General features: G+C 39.0%; 1 protein-coding gene across 4 annotated transcripts; it reads right to left on the bottom strand.

Annotated features, from left to right (window-relative positions):
- Nucleotides 1-2,946: 2,946 nt before the first annotated feature.
- Nucleotides 2,947-22,370, bottom strand: CDKN3 (cyclin dependent kinase inhibitor 3). 4 transcript variants are annotated; one of them, XM_043556190.1, is made up of 8 exons: nucleotides 22,250-22,370; nucleotides 19,995-20,077; nucleotides 17,262-17,317; nucleotides 16,702-16,746; nucleotides 13,553-13,775; nucleotides 9,385-9,416; nucleotides 6,998-7,098; nucleotides 2,947-5,111 (listed from the first exon to the last, which is right to left on the bottom strand). In XM_043556190.1, the coding sequence occupies exons 1-8, from the start codon at nucleotides 22,256-22,258 to the stop codon at nucleotides 5,025-5,027; spliced, it is 636 nt and encodes a 211-aa protein (XP_043412125.1). In that variant the 5' UTR covers nucleotides 22,259-22,370; the 3' UTR covers nucleotides 2,947-5,024. The 4 variants fall into 4 exon arrangements, with proteins under 4 accessions (XP_043412125.1, XP_043412124.1, XP_043412123.1 ...); XM_043556189.1 differs by having other exon boundaries at nucleotides 6,998-7,101; nucleotides 13,553-13,772; XM_043556188.1 differs by having other exon boundaries at nucleotides 6,998-7,101; nucleotides 22,250-22,369.
- Between the last annotated feature and the right edge of the window lie 1,013 nt (nucleotides 22,371-23,383).

Below are 23,383 nucleotides of genomic sequence, written 5' to 3'. Positions count from 1 at the left end.
ATGCCTAACCGACTGAGCCACCCAGGCGCCCCATTTTTTTTTTTTTTTTCATAAGTTTCTTAAAAGATCAAAGAAAGAAAACCAGTATCTAGAAATTCCACTTAATAATCAAGGGAGTTTATGGATGAGTTTGTGGAATTCGTACTCTGCCTTGAATTAGATGCTGGTTGGTTAATCCTTTGGTAGCGAAAAAATGCTTCTCCACCTTTGAGAGTAGCCGTTAACATTTTGGGATTGCGTAGCAGGGTGAGTATGTGGAAGAAGAGAATGTAAAGCCAGAAGAGTGAGAACCAAACCATTTCATAATGAGACAAGCTTTAAAGACCTGTGTTTTGGGGCGCCTGGGTGGCTCAGGCGGTTAAGCGTCTGACTTCGGCTCAGGTCATGATCTCATGATTCATGGGTTCGAGCCCGGCATCAGGCTCTGTGCTGACAGCTCAGACCCTGGAGCCTCCTTCAGATTCTGTGTGTCTCTCTCTCTCTCTCTCTCTCTCTCTCTCTCTCTCTCTCTGCCCCTCCCCTGCTTGCTCGCTTGTTCTCTCTCAAAAATAAATAAAAACATTAAAAAAAAAAATTTAAAGGCCTGTGTTTTATGGTCTGAAGGACACCTCAAGGGAGGTGAACTGTTGGTCAGCTCATGCAGAAAATTATTTATTGACCTGTTGCTAGGTACTAAAGATTCATGCTCTGAGTTTGAGCAGTTTCTAATCCAACTAATGATGTCAGCACCCACTCTCATTTTTCTTTCTGGTTCACAAGTACTTTTGATCATGAGGGACCTTGTCGAGTCCAGATAGGTTTCCTGGAGCTGTTACCTTGGCATTCCTGTCAAAGTCTTTTCACAAGCCCTTGCTGTCTCCTAGCAAGTGCTACTTTCAAGTATTAAGAAACCTTTTAATCATGTTTTCCTGATTATTCTCCACAATTCTGCAAGGTTTAATTAAGGCTGCAGTTTGTGGAAGCCACCTTCTCATGCTTCAAAAATTAGATTTGTAGTCCTTAGCTGATTCCTCAAAGGTGACTTGACTGCCAGTAAGGTTTACCCTTCTCAGGGGTAGGGTAGGCTGTTGGTTCCTAGGCATGGAGACTGTGCAAAGATTGAGTGCCTGGAAGCTCTCGTGATATCTACCCGTCTTTACCTTTTCCAGTGTTTTAGGAAAGTAAACTACTTATGAAGAGAAAGCAGAAACAAGATCCCTGCACAAGGCAGTCTCCTGTTGGCTCTTGTCCTTGCTCAGACTCCAGTGTGTTCCCCCCATTTTATCTGTTTCAGCAGTCCTAGCCTTCTGTTATTCCTGCAGGTCCAGCTGCGGCCTAGTTAGCCTGGCGGCGTAACCCTTCCAGCTTTTACCAAACTGCTCCCTGTGCAGTGACCGCTGTTTACTTAGGTAATTTTTTTTTGCTTTGTTACAGTTACTTTTGCTATTATGTGGTTTGATTTATCTTTAAAGGGTTTTCCACCTTTCAGAAACCATTGTTGAATACCGCTATGCTGTGGTTTATATCTATACTGACAACTCTTTGTTGCTGTGGGTACTACAGATTCTCCTGAATTAAAAATCTTATGTAATAAATGTAGTCTATTTAGCAGTTATTCTTTAGAGTAATAATATTATACCATGGAGTATGTCCCTTTAGTACTAAGGAAGTATAGGTGTAGAAACTTAGTAATGACGTTTGATGATTTTCACAATTGTAACTGGCATTTCCCACTTTTTGTCCCATGGTTGAGGAGAGTTGGGTCCCAGGCTTTGGACAAATTGCTAATTTGTTTGAAGTTTGAGGGTTGTTTTTCATGGGAAGGGGAAGTGATAGGAAATGACCAGACTTTTGACATGTGTCAGGTATTACGAAAGAATTTGAGAAGCCTCTTGGATTACATCATTAATTCCCTGACCTAGCAGTCAAGTTCAGATACCCAGATAATGGTCTTTCACAAAGCAACAAAGTACATAACGGTTTGCAGTATGTGTGTCGTTTTAAACCTGTTCAATATATTTAAGCCTGAGGACCACTCTTGCTAATAGCTCTCATAGAGCTCTTCTCTACTCTGCAAATCAACATATTTTGAAAATATGTCCACTGTATGCATAGAAAGGAAATAGAAATGTAGAAATACTCTAAAAGTATGAAAAAACTTTCCTTGCTACATTTCTCTTTTCTTCCAATTATATATTTACGAACAGTGCTCATGGAATATTCTTGCCATGGTACAAATAATGATTTCTTTGTATCTCTTACACCCTGCAGGAGTGTGAGCTTTCATTTTAGGTGTGGCTATGTCACAGCAGTGTGACGTATCCACCCCCCCCCCCCCCCCCCCGGTTAAATAATATGTATTTAAAAGTATTCATGTAGTTTACTTATTTATATATCATTCAACACTCACAAATGTGCATCCCTCAATAATCAGTTGTACAGTATAATTGTAAGTCAAATTTTGACACCAAAAATATTTTAAAACAACTCTATTCAAAGGGGAAAGATAAAAATATTGATACCTGTCTAGCATTGTTCCTAAAAGTATGCAAAGTATGCATATTCATCCTTTGGGGAAACTACTAATGTTAGTCTCAAATTATTTAAACTCTTTTGCTCAAACCAATCACTGATCTGTGGTCAGAGCAGCAGCCAGCGAGTCTTTGGTACCAGCAGTATAGCTTGGAAGATGAGTCTGAACTGATACTTTAGAGTGATGCCAAGAGAAAAAAAAATGTGGCTCTATTCCTGGATCTGTTGAATGGCTTTCTTAGAACAATTTCACTTTGATTAATTAAGAGTCCTAAAGCTAAATATCTAAAAGGAGTAAACAGCTCTGCTGCCTGTACTGCTTTTGGGAAATAGTGTCAGCCATATAAAGTGACTGCTCTGTGGGACTGAAGGTTTTTTTATCCTACGTTAATTTTAGTAATGCGCATAGTGGACGTGGAGATGGAGAGAACGTGGTCACATGGATAAGAAGTTAATTTTATTGTACAGTGCTTTTTCTAAACATTGAAATCTCTTTGCTTACCATGTTCATATATTCTGGAGAAGAAAAATTTCTTAAATAATAGGTCGATGACTAGGTAGACCCCTAAAAACTACTGAGAGAAACATAGAATGTAGTTATCCATCTGTGCTCACGGTTTGTTAAAATCTAAGTTAGCCTGATCGGTGCTGTACCGCTGTCCAAAGAAAATGCCCTTAAGTAGTCCTACCTTAGAGCTTAATTTATTTTGCTTTTGTATATTAAATAAAAACCATCTCAAATGTGGCCTTGTGTAGTTTATGGTTAATGGCTGAGTCTCCGTGTTAATTCAATTTCAGCAGCTAACTCTGACTTGTGTGTGACCAGGACTCTACCTTGTCTCTCTGCCCCATTGGTTTGAGGGCTGTTCCACAGGTTAGGTAGAGAAAATACTTTTCCAACTATGTGAAATTATATTCTTTTGAGTAGTGCCCCATTCCATGATTCTGTTATGGAATAACTGATGTTTTCCCTTAATACTTAGTATTAAAGTAGTTAAGCATTTTAAACATGGAAGGCTTAACTGGCATTTGCAGTAAAAATGAGAGAAGCATGCACTTGGGAAATTCATTTGATTATTAAAGGATTTGATTAATCCATGCCAACCTTTTTCTTCCACTTTCTTAAGTGTTCATGAATAAGCTTTATATCCATATTGAGGAGAAGCAATATATAAGATTTGCTAGTATCAATTTCAGTGATTTCCTAAAGTTTAATAAGTATTGTGATTTTTAAATTGTTTTTGGTTGTAATACTGAAATCATGAGGAAGGTCAACCTATTATTGCAGCCTGTACTTACTTGAAAAAAATTTTTTTCCACCTATAACTTTTGACATTATTATCTTAGATTAGAAACCCCCACAGTTTAAACATTCACATACTGGATATGTGTGGTAGGATATGTGTGGTTCTCCCATCTTCCTTAGTAAACTTATAAAATCTTAAGTTCTGAAATCAGTGTAGACATAAAAATATTAGAATACTGATTTTATATTCTAGAACATACTGGCTGTCTGGTCTGAAGTTCCCAAACAGCACTAGTAATTGTTCTGAAGTGTTCCCCAATGAAATTAAAGCAGCAAGAGAAGTTTGAAACAGAAGAAAACTTTTGGCAATTAGATGATTATTCCAAAAGTTTTGATGTGAAATTTACTTTGTCTCTTGGGGAGGTGCCAGTCACAGCCAAGGGACTATTGCAGGTGATACCAAAGCCACCACTATCTGTGAAAATGTCCTTGTCTACAGTGCAAACAACTGTTCAACATTACATTTAAAGACAAAAAGACATATTCAGTAGCATAGGGTGAGGTGAGGGAGGGAATTGGAGACTGTTAATCTGTAGATAAGTGCTTTCTAACAGAAATGTGAAAGAGGGATTTAATTCATTCTGTGTAGTCCCTAGGGTAAAAAATGAGTGGTCTAAAAAGAGAGCACCTGTCTGAACCAAGGAATTCCTCATATCTGAAAATGTTCCAGCAAATGCTGGATAAACACCTGTTGGGGATGATCCAGCATTGGGAGGGAGGTGTCCAGAAGATTCATAGGATCCTTCTCACTCGTGTATGTCTATGAAGGAGGAAGAGCCATGGGAGGAAAAGTGGGAGGAACAGAGCGTGAAAGTTACTTGATTTTAGTTTGTACTCATACCCATTTTTACATTTATTACTATGTTGCATTCCACCTGGTAGTTACAAATCATAAAATGAGGTACAAGTGTGGTAAATAATAAAAACAGGCAGTGAAACATTTTTCCATATGCTCACTTCAGCATTATTTCTAAGTAAAACATACCAGAGGAGACAGTACATTTCAAAAATTATATAGCAGTTTTTCGATCTTCTAGAAGAGATAAGAGATACAACTGAAATTTGTCAATAAAAGCTTTAGGAATATTTGCACGTACACATTTACATTCAAGTTGATAACACTAGTAAATTTTGTTTCAATACAAAGTATGTTAAATAGCTCTTAAATTTCAGACATGGTCATATATATGTTATTTGAAATTCTTTTTTATCTAGATACAGATCTTGATAATGAATCTCTTGATGATAGATGTGCGGCTAGTTTGTCCCGAAACTCATGAAGATAATTATATTGCTGAAAAAAGTAAAGATATATTGAAATACATTGTAGAAAACTAGTTAGCAGAGTAGTACAATCCTAGTAGGCATCAGGAATCAAAAAATAATTGCTAAGAACAATTCTACATCCTTTTGGGTAAGGAAGCGTTTGCATTATGGAGAAGTTTTACCTTTTGATAAAGCTGCATATGGTGTGAAAAAACTTACTTGAAAAGTCTCTCAAAATCAGAAGGCAATGTGTAATACATATGAATGTTTTATAAATCTGTAAAATCCTTTCTCCTTTTACTGGCAGGATCAAATTAAAATTAAAAATAGTCCACGAAGGCATTCTTTTTGCTAATGTATTTTCCTTTGGGGGTTAAGTAGGGAGGAGAGGGTACTTTCTGTAATAGTTAACAGTGGTAGATTCAAGAAAATCTATTTCTTCATTTATAGAAGCCCTAGATTCTGCTGCTTGTGATATAACCCATTTGCAACAATGTTCAGAGTAGTCAATATTTTTTTTTAAAAATGACTAATCTTAACAGATAAGCAAAATTAAAAAAACTTTAAATAATTTATTTGGAGTTTTAATAGTTTCCCAGAGGATGTTCTTATTCTGCCAATCATCTCATTTCTTCTCATTATTGGGAAGTTGAAATTGCACATTGCTCAGCACATCAGCACAGAGATGGGAAAGCCTGTTGGCCACGGAATGCTGAGGTGATCAACTGGACAGCCTATATAATGTGGGCTTAATTCTCTCCAAGATTAAAGGTGTAAAACACATATGCAAATGTTTGACCATTTTGTTTTGAGAGACTTGAGAACATGTTGAATTTGAAGAATCGTTTAACAGATAAGAAGGTGAATTCTCTGTTTTTAGAACCTGTACAGTGAAGTGCATCCTGTATGGATTATTTTGAACAACCTTCTTTAAGCCCTGAGAATTATGCTGCTTGGTGACTTTGTTAGTTACTATAATAATTCATATCCATGACACTTGGGTAGACCCCTGCTCCTGGGAAGATGGACTCAAGGCCAGGAAGCCACTAAAGGCTAGGCCTCTTTAAGAGTGCCTGATCCTCTGGTTTAGTCGATTAATGCTGACACAGGGCACTTGGGAAAGGAAGGCAAATTAGCTTTACATATCTGGAAATAAAGTGAAATCTGCAGAATCTTTCAGGAACATTAATACATAATAATGTCCTTGGGGCATTGCTACTGCAGAGATTTTGTGGCTGTTGAGGGGAAAGTAAATGTGGAAGATGTCACTTTAGTTATCCACAGCAAAGGATAATTAGTATTGCTTTGCATTTTTTGTATTCTAGTCAGTCATCTACTTTAAAATTTTTTTTTAAAAATGTTTTTTATTTTTGAGAGAGACAGAGCACAAGCAGGAGAGGGGCAGAGAGAGAGGGAGACAGAATCCGAAGCAGGCTCCAGGCTGTGAGCTGTCAGCACAGAGCCCAATGTGGGGCTCGAACCCACGAACCATCAGATGAGGGACCTGATCCGAAGTCAGACGCTTAACTGACTGAGCCACCCGGGTGCCTCTCATCTATGTTTATTAAATATTCTGGTGAGAGGATCTTCACTAGATCTTTTAGGCTAAGAAACTACCAAGTTTATGGTAATCCCCTCATTTTTCCAGATGAGAGGATTCATTCTGAGAACTAAATGGGTAAAAACTGAAGAGTAGTAGATCTGTGAGAGTAAACTGGCAAGTTCAGATTTGTCATCATTTTGTTTGAAACACTGAACTTTTTCAGACATCCAGGTTATATTTAAACAAATGTTGAACAGGTGATATCTGAATAATAGAATGCAGTGGGTTTTCAGTGCCCTTTTGATGATACAGGACACTGTGTCTATAACTGCCCCTAAACCACAACCACACAGAACAGTCAACCTCCTTACCTTTATAGTCTGTATTGCCCCAGATCCTCTTAGGTCTCTCAGGCTGTCTATGGCTTGCTCTGGTGAAACTGTGTCAGACAGGTATAGTAGGAGACAAGCGGCTACTAACAGAACATGTTAGGAAAATAGTGTATTATTAATGATCGGGTAGAGCATTGTATATTTAATTAGACTTCAGCTGGTGCAGAAGATGGAGTTTGGTGTAATTGTTCGAAATGAATTAAATGACTGAGGTCTTTTAGTATGTGTTTTTTGACAGTTAAATTATGATTTTAAATGACTGCGGTTGAATTGAAGTTTAACATTGGCTTCGTTCTTTTTAACAGCTTTATTGAATTATATTTAATCGACCATATGTTTCATTCATTTAAAGGGCATGATTCAGTGGATTTTAGTGTATTCACAGATACGTGCACCCATCAGCACAATTTTAGAACATTTTCATCCCCTCAAAAAGAAACCCTGTCTTCCATTGTCATCCTCCCCGGTCCCCCATCACCCCTCCCCTGAGCAACCACTAATCTACTTTCTGTCTGTGGATTTGCCTAAACATTTCATATAAATGCAACCATATGCGGCCTTTTGTGATGGGCTTCTTTCACTTAGCATAATGTGCTCAGGACTCACACATATTGAGGCTTGTAACTGCTTCATTCCTTCTTAGGGATGAATAATATTCCATTGTACAGATACACACTTTGTTTACCCACAGTCACTTGATGGACATTTAGGCTGGTTCCAGTTTTTGGCTATTATTAATAATGGTGCTATAAATGTTCGTGTCCAAGTTTTTGTGTAGACATGTTTTCATTTCTTTTGGGCATATACCTCGTGGAATTGCTGGGTAAAGGGCGACTGTATGTTTAAATGTTTGAGGAAGTACTGCCAGACTATTTTCCAAAGCAGCTGCACCATTTTACTCTGTCTCCAGCAGTATATGAAGGTTCCAATTTCCCCAAATCCCAGTGCATGTTTTCTACTTTTCGGGTAATAGCCATCCTAATGGGTATTAAGTGGTATCTCATTGTGGTTTTGATTTCCATTTCCTAGATGACTAATGATGGTAGGCATCTTTTCATGTCCTTAATGATCATTTGTGTATTTTGTTTGAAGAAATATCTATTCAGATCCTTTGTCGATCCTTTAAATTGGGCTGTCTTTTTATTATTGAGTTGTAAGAATTCTTTTTAGGTAAGTCACTTATCAGATATATGGTTTGCAAATATTTTTTTCCCATTCTCTGGTTATCTTTTCATTTTGATAATGTTCTTAGAAGCACAAAAGCTTTTAATTTTGATACTTTCCAACATTAAAAGGAATAACTGTTAACTCTAGTATGGCATTTCATTAACTTTGTTTTCTAATACTTTTATTTTATTTTTAAAAAATTTATTTATTTTGAGAGAGCGAGAGAGCCAGGGAGGAGCAGAGAGAGCAGCAGAGAGAGAATCCCAAGGAGGCCTGACACTGTCAGTGCAGAGCCTGATGCGGGGCGCAAACCCATGAACCGTGATATCGTGACCTGAGCAGAAACCAAGAGTTGGACGCTTCACCTCAGTCGCCCCTTCTAACACATTTATTAAAAAGTGAACAGTAGGGGCGCCTGGGTGGCTCAGTCGGTTAAGCGGCCAACTTCAGCTCAGGTCATGATCTCACGGTCCATGAGTTCGAGCCCCGCGTCGGGCTCTGTGCTGACAGCTCAGAGCCTGGAGCCTGTTTCAGATTCTGTGTCTCCCTCTCTCTCTCTGACTCTCCCCCGTTCATGCTCTGTCTCTGTCTCAAAAATAAATAAATGTTAAAAAAAAAACAAGTGAACAGTAATTACATGAAGTAATTAACTTTGGTTTTCATACTTATGTTACCCATGGATATAATTTAGAATTTACTGTCAGTATCCTAACATCTGCATTAGAAAACAAAACGCAAGAATGTAGGTGCTAAGACTTGCACAGTATGTTTTGCAGAATCCTTCAAAATAATGTTGAAAAGACTTCCCATTCCCACCCTAGCTTTCTAGAGAATACCGAATTAAGGGCCTTGAAATTCATTAATTCATTTATTTATTTATGAGAGCATGTGAGAGTCTGGGGGGGGGGGTTGAGAAAGAGGGGGACAGAGGATCCTAAGTAGGCTCTGTGCTGACAGGCAGTGAGCCTGACACAGGGCTCAAACTCACAAACCGTGAGATCATGACCTGAGCCGAAGTCGGATGCTCAACTGACTGAGCCACCCAGGCGCCCCTTTAAATAAATCTTTAGGTCTTAGCAGATTTATATTGTGTTTTGTCTCATTTTAATACAAACTGAGCACATGGCCCAGAAACAGGATATTTTTGTCTACTTTGAGGATTTAAAAAAATTACTGAATAATGAAAATAAATTTCTTACCAAGACAAGATCTTCCAAGTCCTCCATAACAGCTGAAAGGGAAGCACAATTTGAATATTAGACATTTTCATTTCACCCCGCCAATTAGAACTAAAGACTTGCTCCTTCTAAATTTGCCTTCTGTTTCTAAATTTAATAGTGCCTGCTAGCACAGTGCCTGGCACACAGAGGTTAATAAATATTTTTACATTAATAAAGAGTAAAGTGTGCTTGTTTATTTGTTGGGAGGTATTCTCTGAATACCTCTAAGGATCAATGCAGGCAGGGCCTTTTTTTTTTTTTTTTTTTTTTTTCAGGCAGGGCCTTTTTATTGATCTTTTTAAACACCAGTATCCACATCAGAGAAGTGGAACATGTTACTAAATAGATAGAAATCAGACTATTTTTACCAACTGCCAGTTTATTTCCTCTGTCTAAACAAAACCTTAGTGGTTATGGGACAAGTCCATATGACACAACAACTCCTTATTTATCTAAAAAGAATACAGAGGTGGCATGTTATAGAGATTTAAAGCATGGTTTCTAGAGCCCTACTGTCTGGGGCTGAATGGTCAATCTGTCATTATTACATGTGTGAACCTAAGGAAGTTATTTAACCTCTCTGGGTCTCAGCCTTTTCATCTATCAAATAGTGACAGCCACAGAATCTGTATCATAGTTAGGACTGAATGACATAACTAACATTTGTAAAGGGCTTACAACAGAGCTTGGCACAGAGTAAGAAGTAAATGAATGTTAGCTGCTATTGTCTAGCCTTGTGAAGAAATCAGCAGTCTGTATAACTGGATTTTCCAGAAAAAAATCATGATTAACCTCAAAGCAATAAAACATTCATTCTAACTACTTTCAAAGATGCTAAAAAAAAATGTATTATCAATTCCTGACTTTCTTAGAGGGTATACTGAACCTAATTTGGTGCTGCTGACTTATCAGGAACATAAATTACTGTGGTGTACTAAAGATGAAGCTGGAGATACATGTCTTGGGATAGGATGTGAGATAGAGGACCAAACAGATACTGACTCCTATGTATTCATGAACTTGCTTTCCACAAATATGCCAGATATAAGGATCTACCATAGACAGGTGGAGAGAGGTAGAACACTTCAGTGGTTTTCTGCAAGATGAATACTGCTTTTTACCCATTGCTACCTTTATCTTTCCTCCTCTGATTCCTGCTTATCCTTCAAGTCCAGCTCTGAACTGCCCTTGTGCCCCCACAGAAACCATCACTGTCATTTTTGCTGCCTTGTGCATACCTTGTGTGAATCTTACTGCACTTACATGTAGTGTTGTTAGCAGGGGCTCCTTGAGGGTGGGGACTGTGCCTCACAGTGTGTGTTTTGTATTCACAGTGTTTGGTGCACAGTGGATGTTATGGGTTGAATTGTATCCCCATAAAGCTACATTGAAGTCCTAATCCCTGGTACTGTGAATGTGGCCTTATCTGGAAATAGGGTATCTGCAGATGTAATCAAGCTAAGATGAGGTCATTGGGCCCTAACCCAACTGGGTCATCCAATATGACTGGTGTCCTTATAGGAGGAAGTACCCGGAGAAGACACAGCAGTGCAGAATCATGTGACGACAGAGGCTGAGATTGGAGTGATAATGGCTGTGAGCCCAAGGACACCAAGGAGTGATGGCCACCACTAGAAGCTAGGAAGAGGCAAGGAAGGATTCTGTCAAAGTCTCAGAGGGAATATGGTCCCGTTGACACCTTGATTTTGGACTTGTAGCTTCAGAACTGGGGGAAAATAAGTTTCTTTTCTAAGCTACCTGTTTTGTAGTACTTTTTTTTTTTTTTAGAAATAGCACAGTACAGTAGGCAAGTAGCATCCCCTGATTTTATAAAGCAACAGGAATGCACAGGGAGAATCAGTGAGACAGTATTGGCAGGCAGCAAGACAGTGGAAAACAATTTACCAGACCTAGTTTCTGAGAGATAAACTCTAGAGCTGTCTAGCAATGTGGGCACTCAAAGATAGCAGAATGGATAGAAAATTGTCTTTATCCAAACATTAGTCACTATAGGACACCTTTGAAAGCTCTAGGACAATGAAAATTTCCAGTCATCAGATGCTTTATTTTATGGGAACCAGAAGCATTCAACATATGCAGGGGCTACCCAACCATCTTTCCATCCTGTTTGTATTCTGTTCAAACAGTAGACAGCATTTGGTGTACTAGAACTTGCTCGAGTAGTGTTTGTTAAATTTCACTATCTGAGCTAGTTTGATCTCTGGAAACTCTTCAGTAGAGGCTGCTTCCAAGGATTTATTTAAAAAAAAAAAAATCTCAGGACTGATTTAAAAAATGGGCCCAGGAGTGCCTGGGTGGTTCAGTTGGTTAAGCATCTAACTTTGGCTCAGGTCATGATCTCGCTGTTGGTGAGTTCAAGCCCCATGTCAGGCTCTGTGCTAACAGCTCAGCACAGAAGAGCCTGCATCTGAAGAGCTTGCTTCAGATTCTGTTTCCCTCTCTCTCTGCCCCTTCCCCACTTGCACTCTGTCTCTCTCTCTCTCTCAAAAACATTAAAAAAAAACATTAAACATTAAAAAAAATTAAAAAAAAATAGGTCCAAAAATTGGAAAATATTTTTCACCAGCCACAGCTAATCATCTAATGCTATTTAACTTAGTCTTACTAGAAAATTTAGCAGAGACAACTTTAGTCTAAAGTTTTGCTTTTATAATTAGTAAAGCAATTAGTAATTGCTTAGAATTACAGATTATGCTTTTCTCTAGAGAAAGGTTGGAAACTGTAGAATGCGGGATGGTTTCTCTTTATTCCCTACTCTCCTGGCTATAGTTCTCTGTACATTAGAGTTTAGTTCAGCCACATATGGTTTGTGTCCCCAAAGACCCTTGTACTAGCTGGTTTGCCTTCAAATGGAAACTGTTGACATGAGGCCCTGGAGCTCTAGATTGAAGGAGAGAAGGTAGCTGCGCTTGCCTTTCCCTTGCTGCTCTGAGCCTGGCGCCCTGGTTATTCGGTATAGTCTGCATACTTTCTAGCTCAAAGCAGTGACTTTAGGGCTTTTGAGGTATCAAACTATTTAATACTCTATCTTGTTCCAGAAAGGATTAAGCAGTTTATTAGGATACAGAAAGTACAAGGAGCACAGAGAAGGACTAGTTTGCTGCCTATGGCCGGCCCTCTACTCTTACGGGTCTCACTGCTGGCAGGGCATCTACTATTATTATCCATAGTACCACTTCCAATCTTTGTATTGCTACTGTCCGTTGCTGGTTGTCACTCCCTTTTTTCTTTCTCCGTGCTTTTTTTTTCTCTCCTTTTTTCTCCCTTAACACATTTTATTTTTGTTTTAAACTTCCATACCAGCAGCTTTGCATAGCCATTGACAAGCAATGGGAGTCCCTCCTTCATTTTGATGAGAAATTCATATCATCAAATGTAATTTTCCAGTCATATTTTTAAGACTGCTCATTGCTTATGAATGATTTCTTTGCTAATTAGAAAAATTTTTTTTTACACTTCTTTATTTTTTTAGAGACATAGAGAGACAGAGCACAAGTTGGCGAGGGGCAGAGAGAGAAGGAGACAGAATCCGAAGCAGGCTCCAGGCTCCGAGCTGTCAGTACAGAGCCTGACATGGGGCTCGAAGTCACAAACTGTGAGATCATGACCTGAGCCGATGTCGGACACCCAACCAACTGAGCCACCCAGGCGCCCCAGAAAAAATTTTTTTTAACATTTATTTATTTTTGAGAGAGACAGAGCACAAGTGAGAACAGGGCAGAGAGACAGGGAGACACAGAATCCAAAGCAGGTAAATATCTGAGTGCTTGCTCTGTAGCAGACATTGTACTTCATATCTTATCTCTTTTTTTTTTCCTTAAAGTTTATTTATTTATTTTGAGAGGGGGGATTGAGAAAGAGAGACAGAGAGACAGAGAGAGAATCCCAAGCAGGCTTTGAGCTGACAGCATGGAGCCTGATGTAGCCCAACGCATGGATCAATCTCATGGCTGTGAGGTTCTGACCTGAGCCAAAACCAAGGGTCAGGTGCCCTGATGCCTTATCTCCTTTTAATCCTTGCACCAAACTATAAGGTAAGTAATAAGTGAGTAAGGATGCAATAATTGGAAAAATCATTCTGACTGGGACATTTCTCATGTAACAAACAGAGAAAAGAAAAACGTACTGTATTAAGGTTTTCCGGTTATTCTTAAGGCAGATTGCAAGCTCCTCCATTATTTCACAGCAGCTGGCTATGTTAGGAGTCCCTCCATCTGGGATTGGATGATGATGAGTGATAATTCCATACTGATGGTAGAGGTCCAAAAGGTTTGGGACTCTGTATTTTGACAGTTCCCCTCTGGTGCAGAAAACAAATATGTCTTGTATACCATAGCTCTTTAGTTCTTCTGCCAATAGACCAAGAGACGGATACACACGTACAAAATATTACAAATTTAAATACAGTCAAGACAGAGAATGTGGTGTTAAATTTCTTAAGCCAAACTAACAAATGATAATCTATACATTTGAAATACTTATTGATAATCTAAAACAATATTAATCTGTCTTCAAAGTAGGGTAAAAATCAAGCCACTAAGCACAAAATAGGAATTAGAAATGCCTGAACCAAAAGGTGCTTAAAATTAAACCTGACTTAATAATTCAAAATGCTTTTTACTGAATTTAAGATGAGTCAATTATATTGCTGTTCTTGAAAAAAGATCTTTTCGATACTGCTTTAAAGTAAATTTTGAAACATCTAATATTTCAAGATAAACTCTTGTGAAGAACTGACAGCACATTTTTCCCTCTGATTTTTTTCTCACAAAATTCATGTTTGTTACTTTCATCACTGCTGTTTTGTTTGACCCTACGCCTTGTATGTAAATCTCCAGCATGCCCATGGTGCCTGAGCTCATGTTCTCCTTTATGTTTGTACTGTGCCACCCCATCATGCATCTAATTTTGTGAACTAGGTCTCCAGAAATAAAACGTTAACTGTGTTAGAATTATGCAACTTAGCTAATTTTCACTATAATGAATATGAACCAAGCAATTGTACTATAGGCCATTCTGTACACTGGAATGTCCTTATGGCAATATTCATTATAGACCATTAGGTTCAAAATGAATAACTAATTCTGGATGATCTCAGTCTCCTCTCTTCCCCTGCCTCCCAAATCCTGGGCCATTTAACTAAGCACAAAGTACCTTTCATCATGAACCTCCAAATTTGTACCTGAAATGTGGCTAGTGCAAATTGAGATGTATTATAAGTGTAAAATATAGATCTGATTTCAGAGGTTAAGTACAAAAAACCCATATCTGGGGTGCCTGGGTGCCTCAGTCGGTTAAGCGTCCGACTTTGGCTCAGGTCATGATCTCGCGGTTGGTGACTTCGAGCCCCGCATCGGGCTCTGTGCTGACTGCTCAGAGCCTGGAGCCTGTTTCAGATTCTGTGTCTCCCTCTCTCTCTGACCCTCCCCCGTTCATTGTCTGTCTCTCTCTGTCTCAAAAATAAACGTTAAAAAAAAAAAAATTAAAACAAACCCCCATATCTCATTAATAATTTGTTTTATACTTAAAGCCATTGACAATGTACTATTTAGGCTATGTTAGGTTAAATAAAATATATTATCAAGTTAATTTCATCTGTTTTTAATTTTTTACTGTGGCAACTTAAAAATGTAAAGTTACATACATGGCTTCTATTTGTGGCTCCCATTATATTTCCAGTGGACAGTGCTGCTTTAGGTAATACTATTTTTTTTTTGTACTTCTAAAAGGATTAAACCTGTAGTTAGCATACTTCACCATTTTCTTTTTTTTTTTTTTTTAAATTTTTTTTTTAACGTTTATTTATTTTTGAGACAGAGGGAGACAGAGCATGAACGGGGGAGGGTCAGAGAGAGAGGGAGACACAGAATCTGAAACAGGCTCCAGGCTCTGAGCAGTCAGCACAGAGCCCGACGCGGCTCTCGAACTCACATACCGCGAGATCATGACCTGAGCCGAAGTCGGACGCTTAACCGACTGAGCCACCCAGGCGCCCCATACTTCACCATTTTCAAGAGTAGGTAGCTTTCTATCTGCCTCTCGCACACATAATTGCTATTATACAGTGGTTTTCAAGCTTTCCTAGAAAGGACTCTGAGGAGGAGCCACAAGAGCTGGTGCAGGGAGAGTCTAGGTCTCTCCTATCATCAGATTGTCATCTCTTATACATTGGATTGGATTGCATTCAAGATCTCAATGGAAGACAAAAGGTTTGGTAAGCTATTGGAAACCCCAAATTCCAAAATATTGGAAGGGAACAGGGCTTTCCAAAATGTGCAAGACTGGTTCTTGAACTAGTGATTTTCATTATATTTTGCTTATGACTTAAATGGTCTCCAAATGAAAAGTTCCTACCATGGCAGATACCTCTAAATCAGAGAATCTTTACAAATACTGCAAGAGTCAACTAATCTACTAGCCTCCAGTCCTTTTTGGTAGGTAAGGAATAAATTAGAGAAGGTACATTAATAAATTGATACTCCAAAACAACTGGGAAAAAAATGTAAGATTCAACAAATTTTTACTGGTCAGAATCAAGATATATGACATATTTATCTTATATATTTATATATATCATTTATATATTATATTTATCTCTATATTTATTTTGTTGTATTATAAGGACATTGGTAGGACTATTAGCCTTGAGCTATTCCAGCCCAAGCAGGATAAAATATTTTGAAAATCCAAGTTTTTTAGTACCATGGAATATGTAAACTCCAAATTGGGGTGGATTGTCAGAATATTTGTGGGATTATTAGACTTGAGGCTACAGTGGTATGAACATCTTTGGGCCTGTGAAGATTGGCCCTACTCCATCTTTCTCACCTAGATGCTGGATCTCTAAATTCTAACCAGGATGGACAATTTCACTACTACCTCTGGGTTCCCAGTTCAGGCTTAATTTCTGCTATCACAACAATCAAGTCTGCAAAGGACAGTGTGTTCAAAGATCTTGGCAGTGAAATGTCAGTTTTCTGTTTACATACCTTCCTCCCTCTAATGTATACATTTTAAACTCAAATGCAATTTCTATGTGTAACTACAGCAATCGGTGAAAAGCAATGCTATGTTTAGTAAATGAGTTAGTTCTCTGTGCCCTTTGCAAATACATCTTCTCATGTTAGAATAAATCTATAGTTTAAAACTATGAAATATCAAACATTTATTTGGTATACCAAACAGAGACTAACGTTTGTTCTTTTTGACAAAGAGATTATTTTCAGTGTTATTCAGAAAAAAACTATTAATATGGTTGTTTCATGTTACACCTACCTGTATCTTTTTGGATATTTCTTCTAACATTTTTAAATTTACAACCTATAAGCAGTAATAAGGCAAGTGAAAAAGTCAGTTTTTAATCATATATAAGAAATATACTTAAACACAAACACAGCTACTTTAGAAGTCATACCATATGATCATTTATATGTTGCGATTTCATTTTGAATATGGATTTCGATTTCTTATATTCTTAGTGATATAATTGCAGGGATTCAGAGATCCCAGCTGAAGGAACTCCTCCTCCAAAGATTCTTTGCTCTGTGTCCTTTCTATAACAAGTACCTGCTTGTTGCCCTCAGCCTCACCTGTACCCCAGTGTTTATGTTTTATTAAGGTAGGTGAGTCAGAAATATAGAACCATGAATGTGGGTCTGGAAGGGTTGAAGAGTGATCTGTGTTCTTTTAGCTACAGCCCACAGGAGGGCTTCCAAAAGTGACTTCCCCAGGCTGCTGATCTATGAAGTTCTCTTACTGCTCAGTACAGAGTATGATGTGTTAGCTGACAAAAAATTATCTGAAGTATCTCAATAGGAAGCCAACTGTAAACCTACCTGGAAGAGCACACAAACCAAGAAACTGAGAACAATTCACTCGTGACAGGGGTAGCCTGAAAAGAATAAAACTTTAATTCAGTTTTTTAAAAAGTTGTAAATGGAAATTCAGTTTAACACATGTGTGCTTGGCACTGAACAAGGGTGTTTTAAAGTTTGACCATAGTCATAAAACAAAAATGCATATGCAAACATCAATGTGTTGTCCACAAAAAGGCCCAAAGAGGCTGGAAGTTTTAAAACAGGGACTTATCATTTACTTTGTCACAATTTAAGTCTTAAAAGTGGCAAGTTAACTTAAACTTACCTTAAAGATAATAATGCCTAGATTGCCTACAGGTAGTATAAAGCATTAAGGTTTTAAGTTACCCTGTGGTATGATATCTGAGATACTTTGTATTAGTAACCTTGGGGAATAAGCTAGAAAATGACCTTCTGATGATTTCATCCCCAGCATTCATTCTATATTACTATTTTAAGATTTCTTTGTAGCCTTCTTCTTTTAAAAAAATATTTTTAAAGTTTATTTATTTATTTTGAGAGGGAAAGAGAGTACAAGCAGAGGAGGAGCAGAGAGAGAGGTAGAGAGGGAGAATCCCAAGCAGGCTCTGTGCTGACAGGGCAGATGCGGGGCTTGAACTCAGGAACTGTGAGATCATGACCTGAGCCAAAATCAAGAGTCAGATGCTTAACTGACTGAGCCACCCAGGCACCCCATGTTGTAATAGATTTTGGTTAAAATAAAACAATTTCAAGAAATCCATATTTCCAGTTTACAGTACTCAGGGACAAAGTGGGTAGAGGCTAACCTTGTCTATAAGACAGAAGATGAGTTTAGAGGAAAACAGAGGTCATCATATAAATACCATGTGACTCTGAAAATTAGATGAGGTTTTGAGTTTGAAAGGGGGGTAAGGAGGGAAATGAAAGATAATTGCTATTTGATGGTGGAATAAAAGGAACTTTAGGGAAAACACCCTCTTTTCTCTTCCTATAGTTGGGAATGGTATTTTCTTTTTAAAAATTTTTTAGAAACTTAAAAAAAAATTAAACTCCAAGTTAGTTAACATATAGTGTAATAATGGTTTCAGGAGTAGAATTTAGTGATTCATTACTTGCATATAACACCCAGTGCTCATCCCAACAAGTGCCCTCCTTAATGCTCCCTCACCTGTTTAGCCCATCCCTCCACCCGACACTCCACTATCAACCCTCAGGTTGTTCTTTGTATTTAAGAGTCTCATATGGTTTGTCTCCCTCTGTTTTTACCTTATTTTTGCTTCCCTTTCCCTATGTTCATCTCTTTTGTTTCTTAAATTCCACATAGGAGTAAAATCATATGATGTTTGTCTCTCCCTGACTTATTTCGCTTAGCATAATATACTCTAGGTCCATCTACGTTGTTGCAAATGGCAAGATTTCATTCTTTTTGATCGCCGAGTAATATTCCATTGTATATATACACCACATTTTCTTTATCCATTTATCAGTCGATAATGCTGCTATAAACATGGGGGTGCACGTGCCCCTTAGAATCAGTACTCCTGTATCCTTTGGATAAATACCTAGTGGTGCAGTTTCTGGGTCATAGGGTAGTTCTGTTTTTAATTTTTTGAGGAAAACCATACTGTTTTTCAGAGTGGGAATGGTGTTTTCTTAAAGAGAGATTATTACATTTACAGGGATGAGAAAAAGCATTGATTGTTGTAGAGAATCTGGTGTAACCAGAAGTCACTGCCAAGATTTTTAAGTTGATTCTATATAGAAACATTTGTTTTTTGCTCTAGTATCTGTGGTAATATGGCTTTTATCTTAAGCAGGGTCTGTTAGTAGATGCATGACTGTTGTAAGTAGTTCTAGGATTTGACTAAATGACAAACAATTAAATATCTCATCCTATGTTTGGTATACTATTCTTTTGTCCTAAAAGAATAAGTAAGTTTTGGTACCAAATGGGAGACATTCTGATTTTATCTCCACTCCCTAGTTACTTGTTTCTACTATGGTTTTCTGAATGCAGAAGAACAATTTCCCCCTAAGCCCCCCAAAAAGGAAAGCCTTATTCTATCATGGATAGTAAATAAAGCAGAATTGGAAAATCCCTTAAAGATTAGAATTATACAACCAGCAGAAAAAAAAATCACTAAATATTTTTTATTTTGTTCATTTATATAAAATAAATATTATTTTATTTATTTATTTTTTTATTTTATTTATAAATATATTTTTTTAATTTTTTATTTTATTTATTATTATATCATAGATAGTGAATAAAGCAGAATTAGAAAATCTCTTAAAGATTAGAATTATACAACCAGCAGAAAAAAAAATCACTAAATATTTATTTTATTTATTTATATAAAATAAATATTATTTATTTGTTTATTTTATTTATAAATATTATTATTTATTTATTTATTTATTTATTTTGAGAGAGAGAGAGAGAGAGAGAGAGAGAGCGCACGAGCATGTGCATATGAGTGAGCAGGGGAAGGGCAAAGAGAGAGACAATCCCAAGCAGGCTCTGGGCTGTCAGCGCAGAGCCCGACACAGGGCCTGATCTCACGAACTGTGAGATCATGACCTGAGCTGAAATCAAGAGTCAGACACTTCAATGACTGAGCCATCCAGGGACCCCACTAAATATTTTTAATATGCGGACTATGTATCTACATGGATTGTGATGTACAGATCAAATAATTTAGCTCATCATTGATCAGAAGTTTAACATACCATGATATCTGAATTGGAGTCTGTTGATCTTCAATAGGCTCTTCATCTGATGAGTCAAACTCACTTGTTTGCAATGAACTAGGCTTCAAAAGAAATCAGTTATGTTAAATAACTGTAAAGAAAAATATTTACATATAAACTGACCCTTGCTTAACACAATGAATGCATATTTGCAATTTATTCAATTTGGACTATGAGAATGGTCAGCAAAAATAAATAGATTTTACCATCCTATTGATAATTACAGCATTCTGATGGAAAGAGAGTTGGATTGGTAACAAACCAGGATTCTGGTCTTGGCTCTGCCATTTACCATATAATCTTGGACAAGCAACTCCAATTTATTCTGGGTCTCAGTTTTCCACAACTAGAAAGTGAGGAGATATATTCACTCATTCACAAACATTTCTTGAACACCTTTATTTGCCAAGCTCTGGAGATGCAAAGAGCCATGAAATAAATAGCTTCAGTATAGTTGGAGGGAGAGATATGTGCATAGATTACAGAAGAAAGTTGTAAGTGCTAACCTGGAAGCATAAACTATGCACTTTAGGGCAGGGAAGGGAGTGACTGCTCAGGGAGCTGGAGAGAGCTTCAGAGGACATACACTAGCTGGGTCTTAAAGGATGGGCAGGAGGTTTTTAGGCAGATAGGGAAGAAGTTAAGGCAGTAAAGGCAAAAGGGGAAAGAGCTTGTTTTCAGGAACTGAAACATCAGGGCAGAGAAGATGAAGCTGGGGTAGTTTGCCTCCTCCATTTCTCAAACAATAACCCCCCTAACAGCCTACTAGTTTGGTGGATGGGGGTGTACAGGTAGGATAACCTGCTACTTTGTGAACCCGTGGACTAGACCCACTGAGATGGACTTTGCACAATGATCTAAAGAGTTGGAACTCAATCCTGTAGGCCTGTTTTCTAAAGGAGAGACAGCTGTTTCATACAACCAGTGAAAAACGCACCTTTCTTCTTACTTCCTACTTGGAACCAACTGAGAGATAACACAGTGGAGAGGCAAATAGAAATCAAGAGGTTAGTTTTATTACTGAGTGCTAAAGGGAGGACGTGGCTTTAAAGCTGTGGTTAAGTGGGCTTGTCAATTCTTCACTCCAGAATTGGACTCATTCCCCCAGTCATAGGCAGCTATGGACAACCCAGGGCTCCCCAGTGGCCAAGAGCGCCCTAGAAAGTAATCTCTGCTGAGAGAAGGGATGAAAGGGTTCAGCTGCTTGTGTTCAGCTCCTCTCAAACTGGGGGATCAGATCCCTCACTCTGTCCCTTCTGGGGACAAGTGGAGAAAGAGGCCAAGAGTGAAGGACAGCTGATGCCTCTCCACATGGAACCATGGGGATTAGCAAGTGTAAGCAGCTAATGTCCTTTCCAGCTCTGAAGCTATATTCTATAATGGTCTTGTTTGTTACTACAAGATCACATTACAGAGCCATTTAGGCTACGGATTTGAGTTGCTTTGGATCTCTTTGTATTATTATTATCAACTCAAAGGTTTTTAAATATTCAATAGGCTGCAAACCCTGGTGGTGGGTGATGTGAGTCAGGTGGGGCCACAGCACCTTGCGCCTGTTTTTCCTTTCTCTTTAAAGCAGTTTTGATGATTCCAGATTTTCAGAGAGAGAAAGAAAGAGAGTGTGGCCCATTCACTCAGGCTTTCCCAGCCAGGCTTACAAATCCTAACAGAGTTGGACGTTTCTGCTTCCCCTGGCCCAGGGATTCTGAACCCCAGAAAAGGACGCAGTGCCAGTTGGCCCTGGGGGATGGTGAAGCACCCACAAATGGGGATTGGCAATCTTTTATAGTGAGGTTTTCCCCGTCTGCGGTGAGGACCGCTCTCCAGCGGGCGCGGGGCAGCCCCGGACATCCCTTGGGGCTGGGCATCAGGCAAACTGATACACGGAGACACCTAAGCTCTCCATGTCTCAGTTTCCTCCATAAAACGGGATTCAGCCCTCTCTGGCAGGGCTCTCCTGAGGCTTAGGAGACTCTGCAGGAGACAGTTCCCAGCCTGTGCACGACAGGTTCACATGCACGAATGTCCGCCTTCCCCTCGTCCGCCACCGACCCTGTTCCTTTTCAATCATCGCTCTCCCCAATTTAGGAAAGCGCCACCTCCCCGACCTCGGACGGTTACAGCGCGAGTCAGGCCCGGGACCAGGCCTGGGCTGTCCCTGGGCCCGCAAAACTGGCTTCGGGGACCGCTTCTCTCCCTGTGGCTTCGCTTCTCCGAGCCTCGGCCCGACTCACCGGCTTCATCGCTGGCCGCCCCACGTCGTGACCGGCTGCCGCCTGGGTCTAGCAGCACCCGCGCCTCAGCGACCGCCCCGCGCGGAGGCCGCCCCTCCGCTCAGCTCATTGGTACATCCTTCTGTGAGGCGGGGCGCGGCGACTTCTAGGAACCAATCAGACCCTCTCCCTATTTCTTCCTCCGCCCCCGAGTACCTTTAACTGCTCATTGGTTTCTAGGGGGCTTTTGAAAGACGCGCGGGAGGAGGGCCCTGTAGAACGTTGATTGGCTGGGAGGGCACCCTAGAGGGAGGGGGCGGAGCGCGGGGCCCGGAGAAAGCCTCTGAACGGCCCCTAACACTTTTGAGGATGCTGGAAAGCCTTTCTCATGGCAGGATTCCAGAGTGGTACCAGGGTAGGGAATTTTGTCTCTTTTCTTGATTTTTTAAATTTTAAAAAATTTTTAATTCTTTTATTTAAAAAAATTTTAAGGGCAGAGGGGGAGCGCTGTCCTGGAGCACCTTATGAAAACACACCACACCTCGTAGACTTTATACTTATGGTCACAGGGCTAAAAATACAGAATATAAACATACCTTGTATGTTTGATATTTTATGTTCTTTAACATTCTAGGATCTAGACAGGTTGTAGATCCACTTTCCTGTTCGCTAAATATGAATGAAATAGTTTTGTATGAAGGGAAGAGAAGTCTTCAGATGATTTTAAGTGCCAGTGTTTTTACCTAATCGGCTATAATATTTAAGAGCTGTGTTTGATTATTTTCTCCCCCATTCTCCAGTCCTTATTTAGCTGACCATGGGGAGAAAGTCACTGGTAGCAATATTACCTGCAAATCTGCGGAATATGTGGATATTTTGGCTCCCTTACTCATGTTGTGAAAACCAGTGGGTATACAGCCATTAGGAGAAATTCTTTAGTAAAGAAGATAGCACAGTTTGACTAGGAGTGTGTATTAGGGTTCTACAGAGAAACAGAACAGAGAATTATTTTAAGGATGTGGCTCTCCCAATTGTGAAGGTTTGGCAAGTCCACAAAGTCTGATAGGAGGGTCTAAGGGGATGGGAACTCAGGAGGGAGTTGCGGTTGGAATTCAAAGGCAGTCTGCTTTAGAACCAGGACTAGAACCAGGACAA

The sequence above is a fragment of the Prionailurus bengalensis genome, chromosome B3 (genome assembly GCF_016509475.1).
Source record: "Prionailurus bengalensis isolate Pbe53 chromosome B3, Fcat_Pben_1.1_paternal_pri, whole genome shotgun sequence".
NCBI lineage: Eukaryota > Metazoa > Chordata > Mammalia > Carnivora > Felidae > Prionailurus > Prionailurus bengalensis.
Note: the sequence above shows the minus strand (reverse complement) of the source record. Positions and strands in the feature narration are given on the sequence as shown.